General features: G+C 25.6%; 1 protein-coding gene and 1 pseudogene across 2 annotated transcripts; one reads left to right on the top strand and one right to left on the bottom strand.

Moving 5' to 3' along the window:
• Window positions 1-3221: 3221 nt before the first annotated feature.
• LOC113848933 (probable amino acid permease 7) lies at window positions 3222-7883 on the top strand. Of its 2 annotated transcripts, XM_027478366.1 has the most exons (9): window positions 3222-3510; window positions 3620-3673; window positions 4225-4345; window positions 4436-4669; window positions 4789-4882; window positions 5014-5228; window positions 5807-5940; window positions 6041-6268; window positions 7032-7518. In XM_027478366.1, exons 3-9 carry the CDS (start codon window positions 4267-4269, stop codon window positions 7431-7433), a joined length of 1386 nt encoding a protein of 461 aa, XP_027334167.1. In that variant the 5' UTR covers window positions 3222-3510; window positions 3620-3673; window positions 4225-4266; the 3' UTR covers window positions 7434-7518. The 2 variants fall into 2 exon arrangements, with proteins under 2 accessions (XP_027334167.1, XP_027334166.1); XM_027478365.1 differs by lacking the exon at window positions 3222-3510 and having other exon boundaries at window positions 3575-3872; window positions 7032-7883.
• A 3193-nt stretch (window positions 7884-11076) lies between these two features.
• On the bottom strand, window positions 11077-11943 carry LOC113851184 (annotated as a pseudogene).
• Between the last annotated feature and the right edge of the window lie 6244 nt (window positions 11944-18187).

Genomic DNA, 18187 nt, shown 5'->3' on the forward strand with positions numbered 1-18187 from the left:
AACTAGTCTTGTCACTGTGTTCTTATAATGTAAATTACTATTTGGGTTGCTGTTTCTTCAACGACAAGAAAATTGAATTCGATATTGAAAAAACAATAGACGAGTTTGTTATCTATCTTCGTTGGTATAGCGTGTGGAGCATAAACGAGTTTTTATATAATTTTGTCTTTAGAAAGATTTAAGTTTGATTCATAATAAATTTATTATTATTTAATTATGAGGGAAGGTTAGCTATCATAGTCCAATCAAAAGAATTATATTTTGATAATATCATTACATCATTAAATGATAATATAAAAAATGTTTCACTTATAATATGCATGGAATTTAATTAACCCCTGAAAATAATTCTTGAAATTGTTTCATATTCTTTTAAAGAAAAAGGTACTTGCATAAATTATATTATGAAAAATGCACATGCATGAAAATAGTTAAAGTTACTCCTAGAAACTTCAAATGTACCTATCAATAATTGAATTTGAATAAGAGTTCAAATAAGTCTCATCAGTTTGCTATTAAAAGAAACAAGAAACAATAAATTATAGTCGACAACTTGACAAATGTAAAGAGGGTGTAAGAGAGTTTTGATATATCCTTTTACATATCTTTTTAATTTTATAAAGTGAATATTGAATAAAATTATATAAATTATCTTTAAAATATAAAAAACATGTTTTATATATATTAAATATAATAATTAAAAATATTTATATACATAAAAAATAGTAATAATTAAAATTATTGAGATAAAAGGCTATAATCTCTTGGTTTAAAATCAAGGGGACACAATTGGTGTGAACAAGCAAAGTTATTGGGACAATGATGGAAGGGGCAAAGGACATGATGAAAGGATTGGTTTGAATAATGACTCAAAAAACAAAGTAGTGAGCATGATTGGGCCATTGTTATTTTGTCACATTTGATGAAGACAGTGCATCTATACCCATACTCCAAAGTCTTCATAAAAGAACATTGGGCCCATAAATTTTGTGACATAGGTCAACAAAATTTGCATATTAATAGACAAAATAAGTCAACGTGGACGAGGCCTGGCCTCTCTGTTATATTTTATTATAAGTCAATAAATAAATGTGATAACTTTTTGTTGTTTGACCTATAAGTGAAAAAAATAAGTATTTTTTCAAATATTTTTGTTATTAGATAAAGTATATGCAAGATGTGTTAAATTATATAAGTTTCATTTTTTATTTAATGAAATTCACCTAATAATTATAGTTTTTTTTTAAAAATATATTCAAAAGTGTGATACTAGTTAGGGGTGAGCATAGATTAGATTTGTATAAACCCATTTTAAATCTAATTATGTAGATTGAATTTTAAGTCAATTTATATTAATTTTCTAAAAACTGGATTAAAACTGGTTTTTAAATATAAATATAGTTTAAAACTGGTTTTAATAATATACTTATTTATATGAAAGATAAAGTGTACGCAGATGTTAAATTATATAAGTTTCACTTTTTATTTAATGAAATTCACCAAATAATTATAGTTTTGTTAAAAAATATATTCAAAAGTGTGATACTAGTATTTATTATTTATGAAATTTATCATGATGAGTTAGAAGTTAAGTTAACTTTTCTCTCAATCATGATTAATATTTGAGTTGGTGATTTATATTTTAAGTTTTAAGTTCAGATTTAATTTTTTTTAAGCTGGATTAAAGTGCGCCTTGTTAGTTTAATTTTATAAAGTTTGAAATATGTCAACTTGAAATAGGTCACGTAGTTTTTTTTTCTCTCTCAAACATGAAGCTTTATTCATTTCATAATGATTTTTTTTATTTTTTTTTTTGCATATAAAAAAGGAAAATTAATTTTTACATGATTTTTTTATGTTATATTCACACCTTTTTCATATAAAAACTTAAAAAATGTATAAAATTTATAAGATAAAAATGATAAGCAATTAGCAAAAGATCAAGGTTGCTATTTCTACTTAAAACAACTATTTCTATTAATTTCCAAACACCCCTAACAGAAAACAAGGTCTAAAATCATTGAAAGCTTGCTTTTTGTTTGCTAAATAGTTCATTATCATAGACAAAACCCCAACAAGAAGCATCACATATGCACCACTCGTTCTTCATTTTGGATAATCCACAATACTTTTTTCCTAGTCCTCAAAATCATGTTCTGACACAACATAAAGCAGAAGCTGGACCTGGATCGCTCCCAATAAAAACAGTTTTTTTGGGATGAATTTGAAAGTGAGATAGATGGCAGTGACCACTCAGATGATGATATTTGGCATGCATACCTATATTGTAGCTTCATGTACCATAAAATAATTAGTGGTTCAACAAGGATAATGGAGCAAAGTGAGAACACAAGATCTACTTTGATGTAGATGTGATATATATATATATATATATATATATATATATATATATATATATATATATATATGCTAGTTTTGGTTTAAAATTAAGTAAAATTGATTTTAATAAAATTATTATACGCGCATTAATTAAATTAAATCATAGATTTGTATTGAAACATGTATTTTTCATCGAATCAAACCCCTCTTAATTTACTTAGGGGACACAGATATGTGTTAACTGTGCCAAGCTTTGTTGGTATTATTAATATGTAGCTTTTATTTTCTTCATATGATAGTTTTATCTATTTGTGTTGTTTAAGTTTCATGAGCTACCACAGATGCAGCAAACAGGAACCAAGTTACGAAGCCACAGATGTTAAATTAACAAATTATTAAGAAGTTTGCAGCTTTTAAGAAGGTTTTTCCGAGAATTAACAAATGGTCCATGATTCCATGTGCCAGGACCAGGGCCAGGACCAACCTGCTCTATAGGCCACAATTTTCAACAAATTTTGCCTCATCCATAGTAAAATATTTTACAGAAAAATACACAAAACATGGTGCCAATAAAATCTAATGCCAGATTCTCTACTTAGCAAGATATCTAGGATGGTCCCTTTTGGGATGTAGTGAACTTGCATAGTAACCAAAGCATGCACACTCGTCCTTGTCCTAATGTCATCCAACCATTCTACACACAGTTTCTAATTTCAGAAAATGGAACACCACATTTATTTCTGTGGCTTCTCACTGTCCCTTACATGAAATCATCTTGGTAAGACCTTAACTTTTAGATATTAGTAACATTCATTACTGGTTGGAAAGAACCAACTCTTATTCCATTTAATCACACTAGGGGTAACTTCAACAAAAAGATGTAACTCAACTGAATAAAGATGTTGCTTTTACTCCAATGATTCTATGTATTCTGCAATGTGAATTCCAAAATTTAGTGTATTGTTCATTGAGGTGAAAGATGCTAGACGTAAGTGACCTAAAGCATGATGGAGAAGTTGAAATGAACTTCCATTACAGCATAAGACAATTTTGATGTATAAGTATGATCTATAACAATTTGGGTGCTTTCAATTCAAAGGTCAGAAAACATGGTTTCCATTACCACTTGGTTTCTTGAAGATTACCTAACAACCCTCCCACTTGACTCAGGTCCACTGATTCTGAATCTTTTTTTACTATTTAGAGTCTTAGACCACCAAGTAAGGTTGAAAGTAATGAAAAAAAGAATTAATAAAAGATTCCACGGTGAACATGACAGCTGATTCCTCAATTATTTGGATGGTTAAGCCTTGAACAAGCATTGTTATAAAAGGTTACCTTCACATAAACCTTATATGATAATTAGCTCATAATCATACCTCATGCAGCATCAAAGAAGCTACGTCACTCTTAGCATATTCTTTTACCTTTTCCCTCAAAGCCTATAATTATATTCAACCCAAGAGCGTTGCATTAGGCCAAGTACGAGGACATTTTCATTTTCCTGATCTTCAATTGTACCAAGAAATCTGGTAATGTAATTTGTTTGTGGCAAAGCCATGTCTTACAAAAGTTTGAGTCTAGTTTTGCATCATTAAGTTGTTTTACCAAGACTGACACAAGGACAATTCACAAGCCATACAGGCACATGTTCATTAGCAGAATTCATAATTTTTATACTATTTTCCACAACTTATCATGTGCTCTTTCAAACAACTAACTTTAGCAGAGTTGTCCAATCACTTAGGTACAAACTTGTTTGTCACATGCAGCAATAATTATGTACTTTTTCAACATATATATTAACTTCAATTTTTAAGTATATGTGGCATAGTTTGTGTTAAATTTTTTTAGCTTATGCCCTTCTATGGGATTTCCATGCAGTGAAATCCATGACCTTCCATTGAGTTGGGTGCTGAGAATAAGATGGATATGAAAAACTCTCTACAGATAAGTAGAAGTGGTACCGGTGCTTATGATGATGATGGACATGCCAAAAGGACAGGTAAACTTCTGTAGGACCATATAATTAATCCATGTTCATATATACTTGAATTCGAATCCTGAATATTAGTCTTTTCATCAATTCTTCCAGGAAATTTAAGGAGTGGTGTGGCTCATATCATTACTGCTGTTATTGGTTCTGGTGTTTTGTCTCTTGCATGGAGCACTTCCCAGTTAGGATGGATTGGAGGGCCATTTGCCTTACTTTGTTGTGCAATTGTCACATATATTTCTTCATTCCTCCTATCTGATTGTTACAGAACTCCTGATCCTGTCACTGGGAAAAGAAACTACTCTTACATGGATGCTGTTAGAGTTTACCTTGGTAATAACACATTAAATTTTTTCTTATGTGCTTGTCTAATCTTTCTAGCTAGACATTTATATGCCTCTCATGAACTACCATTATAATATATTGTCTAAATGTATTTAATGTTAGTTCAGGTAATAAAAGGACATATGTAGCTGGGTTCCTTCAATTTTTGACCTTGTATGGGACTTGTATCGCTTATGTACTTACAACAGCAACTAGTCTGAGGTACTTCTCCAATTAAATCACTTAAGACCATCTTTTTTTTTTTTTTTCAAAGGTGATATTAGAGAGACTGGCTAATTATTATTATTATTTTGGTAATAAGCTAATGAAAACATATTTATTGTACTATACAGTGCAATTCTGAAATCAAATTGTTATCACAAGAAAGGACATGAGGCTCCTTGTAATTATGGGGGTAATTTGTATATGGCACTATTCGGACTTGTTCAGATTCTAATGTCATTCATACCGGATCTCCACAACATGGCATGGGTTTCAGTTGTTGCAGCGCTTATGTCCTTTACATACTCATTCATTGGACTAGGACTTGGCATAGCCACAGTCATACGTAAGGCTCATTTTTTTTATCAATATTCTCAATTTTATTTTTGTTTCATTAATTTCAAGCCATCTGAATTCTGATAATTAAAGCAAATTGTTGAAGTTTCATATCAGCTATTGATATAGCCAAAAAAGGGTTATAGGGTCTAAAGCAATTCTCACTTTACAAGCTAGCTTTTGGGGCTTATCGGGTTGAGGTCCAAATTTAATATGGTATCAATGCCTATTATAAATCTGATATTGGACCACCCATTACTGAAAAAGAAAACCTGGTCCCCTAAATTTTTCGGTGCAATTAACCTGGTCTCGTGACTTTTTCAATGCAATATAAAAAAAAATATCAAACTTAACAATTTTTATGTTCTAGATGTCAAATCTTGAGCGATAAGAGTTGTGTTAACTACAGATATAGCTAAATAAAAGCTTATAGAGGCTAAAACAATTCTCACTTACAAGTTAACTTTTTGGATTGAGTTAGGACAAAATAAATAATTTAAGACAAATCATGAAGAAAGGACAATATTAGTATCTTAAAATTCATATCATGCTACTTTATTGGTTCTTAGCACTTTGGTTGCACTGCAGAAAATGGAACAATTATGGGAAGTTTGACAGGAATACCAACAGATAAAATTGCTGACAAATTCTGGTTAATCTTCCAAGCACTTGGTGACATTGCCTTTGCCTATCCATACTCCATTATCCTTCTTGAGATACAGGTAGGTACCTTAACATTTCATATTTAAATTGGATGATTAATACAAGGCAGAAAGAAAATAATTTATAGCTGAAACAAGTATTGAATTTTGTTGATTAAAGGACACTCTAGAGTCTCCTCCACCAGAAAATCAGACCATGAAAAAGGCCTCCATGGTTGCAATATTTATTACAACATTCTTCTACCTATGCTGTGGATGCTTTGGATATGCAGCTTTTGGAAATGATACTCCCGGAAACCTCTTGACAGGGTTTGGATTTTTTGAGCCTTATTGGCTTATTGACCTTGCTAATGCTTGCATCATTCTTCATTTGGTGGGAGGATATCAGGTACTAATAGTGTTAAATATAAAAATTAATATTTTTTTTTATACTAAAACCATTCCTTCTGATTGCTCATAAGAACGAATGTCCAATGGATGAAACAAATAGTATTCATAAGAAAATCACAATTTCAACAGTGCAAGAGATGCACTAGTAAATAACATCAGATGGGACATAATTGGAAAATAGTTCTACTGTCATCTGACATAAACATGTGGTGGTTCACAAAATCCAAGCTATGCTATACTTTTTAATTTTTGTTGTGTACAAAAATTTCTTTGGATTTGATTTAATAGTTTAAGCTATGCTATGTTTGGATTTTCTATGCCTTTGTTTGTTAGTGTTTAACCTATTCCGAGAAGTATAATAAAGTAAATCTTCAATAGAAAATCAATTGTTCTCGAGACATGGAATCTGATTTGTAAACAAATCCAACCACCACTTTTTTTATATTAATTTCCAAGAAAAAATAATTTATGTCCATATTGAGTTCAAATTAAATTAAATCTTATATACTCTTCAATGATTCTAAACATGATTAGATCCCTTAAAAAGTGTATAAAATAAGAAGTAAAAGTCCCTCTACCATTTATTTAAATTGAACTAAGTTTACAAAATACTTCAATTCAAATACAACATAAATATAGACTTATTTTACACTTTTTTTTCACTTCAGAGAATGTTTTTACGGCAATATGTATTCTTTCCTTGTTTTTTCATGTTATCTACCTATCATATTCATATTTCATCTATATATCCTTCTCATCAGATTTACAGCCAACCAATATATAGTGCTGCTGATAGATGGTGTTCAAGAAAATTCCCAAACAGTGGCTTTGTGAATAACTTCTACAAAGTGAAACTACCTTTGCTACCTAGTTTTCAGCTAAATCTTTGGAGGTTCTGTTTTAGAACAGCCTATGTGATTTCAACAACTGGAGTTGCAATCTTATTTCCTTACTTCAACCAAGTTCTTGGAGTGTTAGGAGCTGTAAACTTCTGGCCATTGGCTATATATTTCCCAGTAGAGATGTACTTTGTACAGAAGAAAATTGCACCTTGGAGTAGCAAATGGATTGTTCTAAGAACATTCAGCTTTGCTTGTTTTCTTGTAACAGTAATGGGATTGGTTGGATCACTAGAAGGAATCATACGTGCGAAAATTAACTGAATGGTTTATGCCATTCCCTTGAACAATGCTTACTATGTTAGAGTTTCTAGATTGGTTGCATAATCTTTTGTATAATTCAGTTTAAGGTAGACAGACACATGTATGTTCGGAATCACATTAAAAATCTTATAAACATGAATTCAACGCAGAAATAACTATTAGCATCGAAATAATCATGACTTGATAACATCTAAACATGAATCAAATATGCATATGTGGAGAGTTAGATAGATAAAGGGTACACATTAATGTGTCTTGAAAGTGAATAAGGTGACGCCATGGAATAATACAAGTTTTGTTTGATGCTGAACTCCCTTCAAAGAAGCGAGTTCTAATACATTTGTAGTACATTTGTAGTTTGTTATGGATGTAATTGTAATTCTATTGTATCAAAATATAGATTGTTAATTTTTATATGGTTAAATTAATGTATAAGTGCTTGAATTATTTAGATATTTTAAAACAAATTTATAATTTAAGTGTTTGTAATTAGACAACTAATGTTTTAAATTATTTTTAATTAGGTCTCCAATTACATTTTTATGAGGAATTTTACCAATACTTTCTTTTTAATTCATTTTTCAACACATTTCTTGTAATTGGTTAATTTTTTAAAAAGTGAATTTTTTAAGAAAATAATTAAGTTACAATACTTGTATTTTAACTATTTTAAAAACTAAATCAACCATATGAAATGCATTGTGACTTTTAAAAATAAAAGTCCTTTTCTCTTTTTCTTTCTTTAATTTTTGTTTTATTTTTTTTTCTCTAAATAAATTGAGGACCAAGTTACATATCTCATTACTTATTAGTTCGAAAAATATAATAAATGGTATTATAAAAAATAAAAATAAAAATAAATAAAATACAAAAATATCTAAAGTTTAGAGTGAAACTCTTTTTTTTATATATTATATTCTTACTCAACAAGTGAAAGATTTATCCCTTCTTACATTAAATAATAAAAATTTCACGTTGGTGAGTTAGCAACTGATTAAAATATATAAAAAAATATATAAATTTAAATTATTGAAAATATTTTAAATAAATAAATTATTCAATCTTACAATATACATTCCACTTTAATTTTGAATCAGATCCACGTTGAAAATTTAAGAAGAAAAGGTAGTGTTCTGAAATGAAAGGATGAAAATCAAAGAAGCTTGGTGCATAATTTGACTACTACAAATGAACATATAAGTAAGTCTTGAGTGATGGATATAAAATAGAATAACACTCTAAACTTGTGGGAACCATAGAACATAACTTCAGATTACTCTAATCAGTGAAAGACAGTGATCGGAATCGGTCTTTCAAATTCAATTTATCTAAACTTTTTTAATGATTAAAAGAATGGCAGAGTAAGATCATAAAAAATTTTCTTTATGGATAGTAAAATATAAGTTTATTAATTTTAATTTTTGAAACTTATTTAAAGTATTCTTTTAAAAATATTAATATCAGTTTTTGTATTTTAAAACAATAAATATTTTTTTAATAAAAATATGATTTTTTATATGTTTATGCTAAGTAATTTGTTTACATTAAGTCTTTAAGTGTATTTGATGTAATTTTAATTTTAATTTTCATATATTATTTATATTTAAAACTTATATATTTTTTGTTTAATATAATATAACATATTTTATTAATAATTATGATATTTCCTTTTCAAAATTTATTAAATTTTAAATAAATATTATTGTTATGAAGAGAAAATTTTATTTTAATACACATTAAAATAAATTAATATTTTTTATTTTTATAAATATTATATTAATTTTTATTAAAAATATTAAAATTTGACTTTCTTTCTCTTTTCGAAATCTCATTAATAAACACCACGTAAGGAAAAAATATTCTCATTTGTACAAATAAGGATACAAACATTATTACATTTTTATATTTTAAAAATATAAAAAGGTATTAAACATAATAAGAAAATACTTTTCAGAATATGGTGTCTGTTTTATATCATTAAATATTTGTTGCTTTATTATGAGATATTGTTATAACGATCTTTAATTATATGTTTTAATGTTATAATTGAAATGATACATATTAGGAAAAAACTCACACTAAAAATAATGTTGTATATGTATTTGACTAATATTATATTTTTCAATGAAATGATGTAATGTGATTTATAAATAATATATTAGTGAATTGATTACATTATTACCATCTAGGAAGCATTTAGAAGAATTTATAAAAAGCTTATAAAAGTTAATTTATATTTTTATCTTATTTTAATTTATTAATTTATATATTACTAAAATTATGACATAATTTATATAATAATTTTTTATAAAATAATTATTGAATAAAAGTTTATTTAAACTATTTAGCTAAATACATTTTAATTTTTAGAAGTCTGTTTTTATTATAAGCATTAGATTAAAACGATAATTTGACACATATAAAAAATTATATATTAATTTTATATGAAATGTATATTTTTCTAAGTTAATATAATTATGTCTAATGAATGTTTATTTATTTATTTTTTTTTTCGAGTGATAAGTGTTTAATTATTTTAATAGTGTTTGTTATGATATTCATAAACTTGAAAAGATATTTTATATATTTTTAAAATTAATAGTTATAATATTTTAAATTAAAAATATTTATATATTTCAAATATATTATTAAATCTTATTATCTATTTAAATATTTAATATAGATTTAATAATAATAATTATTCTAAATACTCTCTTAATTCACGAGCTTTAAAAATTACCTTAATTAAATGCGTCTCACAAAAACCTACCAAAAAAAGCTTGTGAAGCAGACGCAGACTCATATTGACTTGATTCAAATGGAAAAGAGGGATAATAATGAAACATCACATCCAAGTAAATTTGACAAAGATGGACCACATTTCTTTTTCTTCAATCATCCTTTTCATTACCTAATTTTGGACTTTCAATTTTTGAATAAGTCAAAGTTGTGCTTCTGTATAAAAAAGAAAATCCTTAAGAAATTAGAAAAAAAAAAATCAACAATAAACTTTTCAGTTTATATGAATATTACTTACCATCCATCGAAAATCTCAATCAAATATATGAAATTTTTTGAGAGAAGGTTGTAGTTGTATTAAATATTCAAAGATTTTTTATTTTTTATTTCTATAATGATCTATCTGATTTGAATAGATGCAATTTAACTTAATAAATTTGTCTTTAATGAAAAAACCATTGTAATCTAAACAAATAAAATACACTTATTAAAATACTTTTTTAAGTATAAGTATTAATATTATTTATTTATTTATTTAATAAAAATTCTTTATCTATATCTTAATTCACGTGTATTTTTTTTATTTTAATTACTTATATTTAAAAATCTTAATTTTTAATTATCTAAATTAAGTCTTTTGACATTAAAATATCATTCAATAATTTAAAATGTTTAATAAAAACAATATATTATTAATTTGTATAAATTACTAAAAAATGTATAAAATATTTGTAAAATAATATTAAAACAAACTAGAAACTAAAGCATTATCCATTGTCTAGTTTGTTTTAATTTTCTCCGTATCTAGTTAAAATTAAACTGAATCACATGAAACATTATCCAACCAAACTAGAAACTAAAGCATCCAAAGGGGTGACAAAAATCTTTTAGCTAAGTTTCTTAGCTATGATTCCTGCAGTGACCCAACTAGGCCCATTACTGTCACAAGAAAGCAAATAAAGCTGAATATTCTGAAAACAATTTTCTACTCCAATGTGCAACTTTCTTCTGCACAAAGTACATCTCTACTACTGGTAAATATATAGCCATGGCCAGAAAATTTATGGCTCCTAACAATCCAAGAAGTTGGTTGAAGTAAAGAAACAATATTGCAACTCCAGTTGTTTGAAATCACATAGACTGTTCTAAACACAACCTAAATAGATTTATCTGAATAGTAGGCAACAGAGGTAGCTTCACTTTGTGGAAGTTATTCACAAAATCACTATTTGGGAATTTTCTTGAATACCATCTATCAGCAGCATTAAATATTGGTTGACTGTAAATCGGATTAATTAGAAGATCATACATATGAAGCAAAAGTATGAATAGCTTGTTAGGTAACAAAAAGAAAGTGAAAATTTTAGTGGTACACAAAACATATCTAGAAGTTGCTTTTAAATCATATGACAACAGAACTACTTTCCATCTAAATCCCTTATGACATATTGGTTTACTCATTTGATGAATAATGATGTTTCATCAATTGACATTACACAAATAAAAAAAACTTCTTACGAGAAATTATAAATCATGGTTTTAGTGTAAAGTAAACTCATTAGTAGCAGCGGAAATAGTACCTGTTATCCTCCCACAAAATGAATTATAATGCAAACATTAGCAAAGGCAACAAACCAAAAATGCTCATAAAACCCAAACCTGTCAAGAGGTTTTCTGTTGAATCATTTCCAAAAGCTGCATATCCATAGCATCCACATAGCATAGACAGAAGAATGTTGTAATGTAGATTGCAAATAGAGGCCTTCTTCATGGTTTGATAGTGTAAATGTCTCATTCATTGTAGATATATATACGAGCAACTCCAACAACAAAAGCACAATTAAACGAGTCGCTTTGCATGAGTAAATAAGTACAATAGTTTTATCGATACGAATTGCATGAATTGTAAATAAAAGTTTTCTCTCTCTTACCATTTCAATTGCACTTGATTCATTCAACTTCTATCGTCATTCTTACGACTCATTAAAAAATTGGAAAAATTTCCAGTGCCCCGTAAGTTGCGCTAACTTAGTTAACAAATATTTTATCGATAAAACAAACAGAGAAAAAATTATTTACAGTTGTACAAATCGTTGACAAATCAAATCATATGGAATCGTATGACTCAAATTGTGAATCACTGAATCATAAAAATGTAATAAATATGGGTTGGCTTGTGTGCATTCTACAAAAACCAAGTAATTCAATTACACGTTTCTGACATATGAATATAATAAGTACGTGGATCCCTCCAGTTTACGTGTTTTGCTTAAGCTAAATTTTACTGGCTTAAGCGAAATATGAGAGGATGGAGTGAATCTTAAATAAATGGGTGCAAAAATTTGACTTAAGCGAACAAGGCACGCTTAAACCAAAAGTATGTTCACTCAAGCAAATTTTATAACAATCAGAAATCCTTTCTGGGTATAACTATTCCTTGTTGTGCTTAGTCGTTGCTTGAAACCCTATGAGTAGTTTCTTTTTCAGTGACAGGATCAGGAGTTCTATAACAATCAGAAAGGAGGCATGAAGAAATATACGTGATAATTGCAAAACAAAACAAGGCAAATGTCCCTCCAATCCATCCTAATTGAGAAGTGTTCCATGCATGCAAGAGATAGAACACCCGAACCAATAACAGCAGTAATGACTTGAGCCACACCACTCCATAAAGTTCCTGGTAGAATTGATGACCACTAATGCTGTTAAATGTGATTGGATCTTTTTTTAATAAAATTTTTATATTTATAGATTTATTTTATCTCAGAGAGATAATTGAAAGTTCCGATGGCATGTCTTTGCTAATCAAAGTATGGATAAATTATCATGATTTTACTATAAATAAAACCAAATGCTAAGGCTGTAACAAATTCATAGGAAGCTATGTGAAACTGCATGAGATGAGAGCCTAATCCAAATTATTTTTCTTCTTTCTCTTCAATCATCCTTTTCATTGACTAATGGACTTTCAATTTTTAAATAAGTCAAAATTGTGCTTCTATATAAAAAGAAAAGCCTTAAGAAATTAGAAAAAGAAATCAACAATAAACTTTTTTCAGTTTATATAGAATATTACTTACCATCCATCGAAAACCTCAATCAAATTATATGAAATTTTTTGAGAGAAAGTTGTAATTGTATTGAATATCCAGAGATTTATTTTTGTTTGCTTATAATGATCTATCTGATTTCAATAGAATGCAACTTAACTTAAATAAATTTGTCTTTAATGAAAAAACCATTGTAATCTAAACAAATAAAATACACTTGTTAAAATAGTTTTTAAAGTATAAATATTAATTTTACTTATTTATTTAATATAAATTCTTTATCTATATTTTAATTCAAATATATTTTTAAAATTTTAATTACTTATATTTAAAACTCTTAATTTTTAATTATCTAAAATTAAGTCTTTTGACATGAAAATATCATTCAATAATTAAAAAAGTATAATAAAAACACTATATATTACTAATTTGTATAAATTACTAAAAAATGTATAAGATATTTTAAAAATAATATTAAACATGTATGCAACATAATAAAAACTTTAGACGAAACAATAATATCATATCATTGTTATATTTTATTAATTATTAAATAAAATTTATTAAAAAAAATATAAATTTTAGTTAATAATTAAGATGGTATTTGGCTGCTTACTACTCACTACCATTCCTGTGTTTCTGAATTCAATTCCTAAACGTCAAAGTTTGGATGAACACATGCTATGACCAAGGAAAGTGTTAGTCTATTGTCTCTTGGAATGGAATAAAGATTACTAATTATGAGTTATGATATTAATGGAAGAAGAAAATGGTATCACGAAAGGATAAAGACTTTCTATCACAAAGTCTTTGCAAGAAAACATTGGGCCCAGAATTATTTGTCTCAATCCTAACTTTTTAGAGTAAGAGAAGTTCATTAGTTTCACTACCTGTTTCGGAAAATTTAAGTACAAGTTTATTTTATTATTCCTTTATTTAAATTTATGTACACACTTTTGCATAGAATATTAAATTTGAAATTTGGCTAATGATAGAAAAAACTGAAGAAAAGTTAGGCTCTACCTGTTTAAACTTTTTAAAATGTAATTTTAAGAATGTATATAAACTATTTTGTTTTAGAATTTCATGGGAAATACAGAGCTGTAACTTGTTTGATTGCAATTATAAATAATACTGTTGTTTTAAAATATAGTTTTTTAATCTATTTTGAAAATTTATTCAAAATAATTGCAAAACTATAAATAAATACCTTTTTAAAAAAAAATCATCAAAAATACATTTTTCAAAATTATAAATAAACACTATTTTTTTTAAAAGGCTAGCATATTTGTTTCTGTTTTCAAAAATATTTTTTTTTTCAAAATGAAACTATTTTACATGAAAAAAAATTGTAACAAATATTATGTTGCTAACTTAAAAATATGGTGATACACACTTTTATAAATAATTTAAAACTTACAAAATGAGAGTATTTTTATGAATTTTTTTTCTTGTTAAGCTGCATAGGTTATTTTTTGAGGTTAGACAATAAGTATTTTTTTCTTTATAGGAAACAATCAGTTAAGTAAATTATTATGGACGACAAAATTATCTTTTTAAGTATTTATTATAATTGCATTAATCAGATTCAAACTTTAAGTTGTATAGATTCTAATAATGTAATTTTTTTTTACAATATCATTTGTTTATTTTTATTTAATTTTAAAATTTAAATACACAACATCAAATTAAAAATTATTTTAATCTTAATTTAAAATTAATTTTTAAAGTTTGAAATTTCACACAATATTACAATATAACTTTTGTAATTTATTTTAATTTTAAATTATTCATTGAATATATATATATATATATATATATATATATTAAACTTGCAACAACTGATTTATATGATAAGATATTTGGTATTTTGAATTAGCTTGTATTATATTTATTATATATAATAATATGTTCTAATTTTGTAGGTAATTGGATGATACTGAAATTGAATTTACAACTATACCAATTAGACGAAACAACAAAATTGATACGATTGAATCAAATAACTTTTACTTGTATTAATTGATTTAGATATTCATATATATTTATTTTTATATTATAAATTTGAATTTTAATAATAATAATATAATTTTTATATTAATTAACTTTATTGTTTATCATTTTGTTAATTCTTTTATAAGATTATCTCTTAATTTTAATTTTAAATTTTATACACGCTATTTAATTAAATATATATTTTTTAGATAAGCTAAATATTAAAATTATTGTAATGTTATATGTCATGCATTTATATTTTGTTTATCTTGCACGAGTAATGTAATTTCTCACTTTTTTATAATTTTTTTCTTCATATTAATTTTATCCTTTAAATATTTATAATATCAAATAAGAATATTCAATATTAAAACATAATTTTTTTTGTATTTAATAATAGTTAAAAATTTATTTGATATCACAAATGTTATATGTCAAGTGAATGTTTTGCTTACTAAATTTAAGAATTTAGTCTAAACTCTAAAGACATGAAATTTAAGTTAAATGATTTTTTTTTACATAATATATTTTCATATTATGTAAATCACAAAATAAAAAAATAAGAAGATATCAACTATTTAAAATTCAGAAATTATCCATCTTCTTAAAAAATATATATAATAAATTTTAAATTATTTTTATTTTAACATTTGTATTTACTTTAATACTATTTATTTTATAAAAATATTTCTTATTGAGAATATTTTATCAGTTGCATTGTATTCGTAAAATTTTATAATTCAATGAATTTAATTTATATTATGTTAATATTATTTTTATTTCAATTTCTTAACATGATACTAGTACTATTTAATGTGATTGTTTATTTATTTAAGTTGAGAATAAATATTATTTTTCAGTATTACATTATTTTTTATTGGTTTAAAATAATTATTGATTTATTATGAAAAAATTTTCATTTCATTTTAATAATATTAATCTATGTTTTAATAGATAATTAATTACAAAAAAAATTAAACTCTTGGAATTGTATACATATTTCATTTATAGAATTATGTAAATATACAGTAACATAATAGTTTAAACGCATTTTTCTTAAAATCTCTTTTTCAGGATTTTTTATCCCATTTAATGTAAAAAAATTAATTTTTTTATAACATTAATTTATTTTTATATTATTTTACTTTTAGTTTCATTTGTTCTTAGATAACAAAGACGTTACTCTTTCACTTTTAAAATACATATCATAATATTATCAAATAAAATTTTAAAAATTAACTTTACATTTTGCCCATATTATAAATAACAGATTGAAAACAAAACTTTTGAAAGGAAAATTATTAAATGAGATATTTCATTACATTTAAATCAATTTTTGATACACTACTCAACAAAATATGACTCTTTATTTGTTACAGACACTAAGTAGATATTAAATAAAATAATTTTAAATCTGTTTATCCTTTTTTTAATAAATTATCTTAATAATTAAATATGTTATATTTTTAAAATAATAAATATATTTATTTTTTATTTAATATTTACTTTATAAAATAAAAAAGATATTAAAAAGATAAACAAGAAGATATTTAGTCATCTACACTTCCGTTATCCTTGTTGTTTGTTATATCAGATTTCTCAACAACAAATTCTAATAAAAAAAATATTTAATGCCATCATTCACCCAAAAAAATGATTATATATAATATATTTTTTTAATAAAGAGGAAAAATATGTAAATAATTATAAAGTATTTAATAATGTAACACTTTTAATCTGAAAATGAAAAATCTCTATTTTTCTTTAAATTAACGGATGTGATTCTTCTAATACGAAGATAAAAAAATATTAACGTTTTTTTAATTAAATTATTAATTTAAAATTAATTGCACTAGTAAAAAAAGATACCAAAATTTTCCAATTACAAAGAGTATAGTACCTCCCTCGAAATCACTTATTATTTATTCTCGAGTTTTCCCCTACTTTCCATCTAAAAGCAAATTATAACACTTTTGAGGAAAATCATTCCAGTCAACTAGCACTGTTGTTCTGCTACACCACAGGTATGATCATGAAGCATTGTTATTTAGTTCAGTACATTATGTGTATTCTTCTTCTATAGCTTTTTCTGCCAACGATTCTACATATTTTGTGACTCTGAATACAAAAAAAAAATAACTTTGTTCATCGCCATGAAAGGAACTTGATATCGTTAATGGGGTAAGACAAATTTTGCTGCATAATTTCAATCTATAAGGATTTGGATGCTTATATATTTACCGGTCAGAAACGTGTAATTTACATTTTTACGATTCAGTGTTTCACAATTTGAGTCATACGAAGTAATATGATTTGATTTGTCAACGATTCATAGAATTGTAAATGGTTTTTTCTACGTTTGTTCTATCGATAAAATATCTGTTAACGCGCTACGAGGCACTGGAAAAGTTTTCAATTTTTGATGAGTCGTCAACAAGAATGACGATAGAAGTCCAACGAATAAATACAATTGTTTTATCGATATGAATTGCATGAATTTATTAATTAATTTTTATCTTATTTTTAACATTTTTTATAAAAAGAATTTTAAAGTTTTATAAATTGAAATCCTTATATGAAAAAGGACACTTCTTTTTAACTACAGATGCTTTATTTTCATTGTTTCAGAACTGGAATTTAATACTGTTAATTTCTTACTCTGTGTTTGACTATTTAGTTGCTCGATTTTGGAGCTTCCATGGTTTATAATTTTGTTTCACGAAACTAACAGTCATTTTTCTAGTTTAAAATTATTACAGAATTCTATACATAATTTATATGAAATCTTTCAAGTTGTTTTTATTGTATGTTTGAATCTTAATGTTCAATATAATTCATGATTCAAAATTTAACTTCACGGATTCAACATTTTAATTTCAATTCAATAAGGTTTGTTTTGTTTAGGTTATAACCATAGAGGAGTATTGAAAGTAATAAAAAATTTCAGGGTGAGAATGACAGCTGAAATCT

Source organism: Abrus precatorius, unplaced genomic scaffold, assembly GCF_003935025.1.
Source record: "Abrus precatorius isolate BTA unplaced genomic scaffold, Abrus_2018 Scaffold9, whole genome shotgun sequence".
Classification (NCBI taxonomy): Eukaryota; Viridiplantae; Streptophyta; class Magnoliopsida; order Fabales; family Fabaceae; genus Abrus; species Abrus precatorius.

What these genes read in the sequence shown, in the direction of transcription:
- LOC113848933 (XM_027478366.1), top strand. Translation starts at nt 4,267, where the DNA reads ATGGATATGAAAAACTCTCTACAGATAAGTAGAAGTGGTACCGGTGCT. An exon ending in TGGACATGCCAAAAGGACAG is followed by an intron (nt 4,346 to 4,435) that starts GTAAACTTCTGT and finishes CAATTCTTCCAG; the next exon opens with GAAATTTAAGGAGTGGTGTG. An exon ending in TGGCATAGCCACAGTCATAC is followed by an intron (nt 5,229 to 5,806) that starts GTAAGGCTCATT and finishes GTTGCACTGCAG; the next exon opens with AAAATGGAACAATTATGGGA.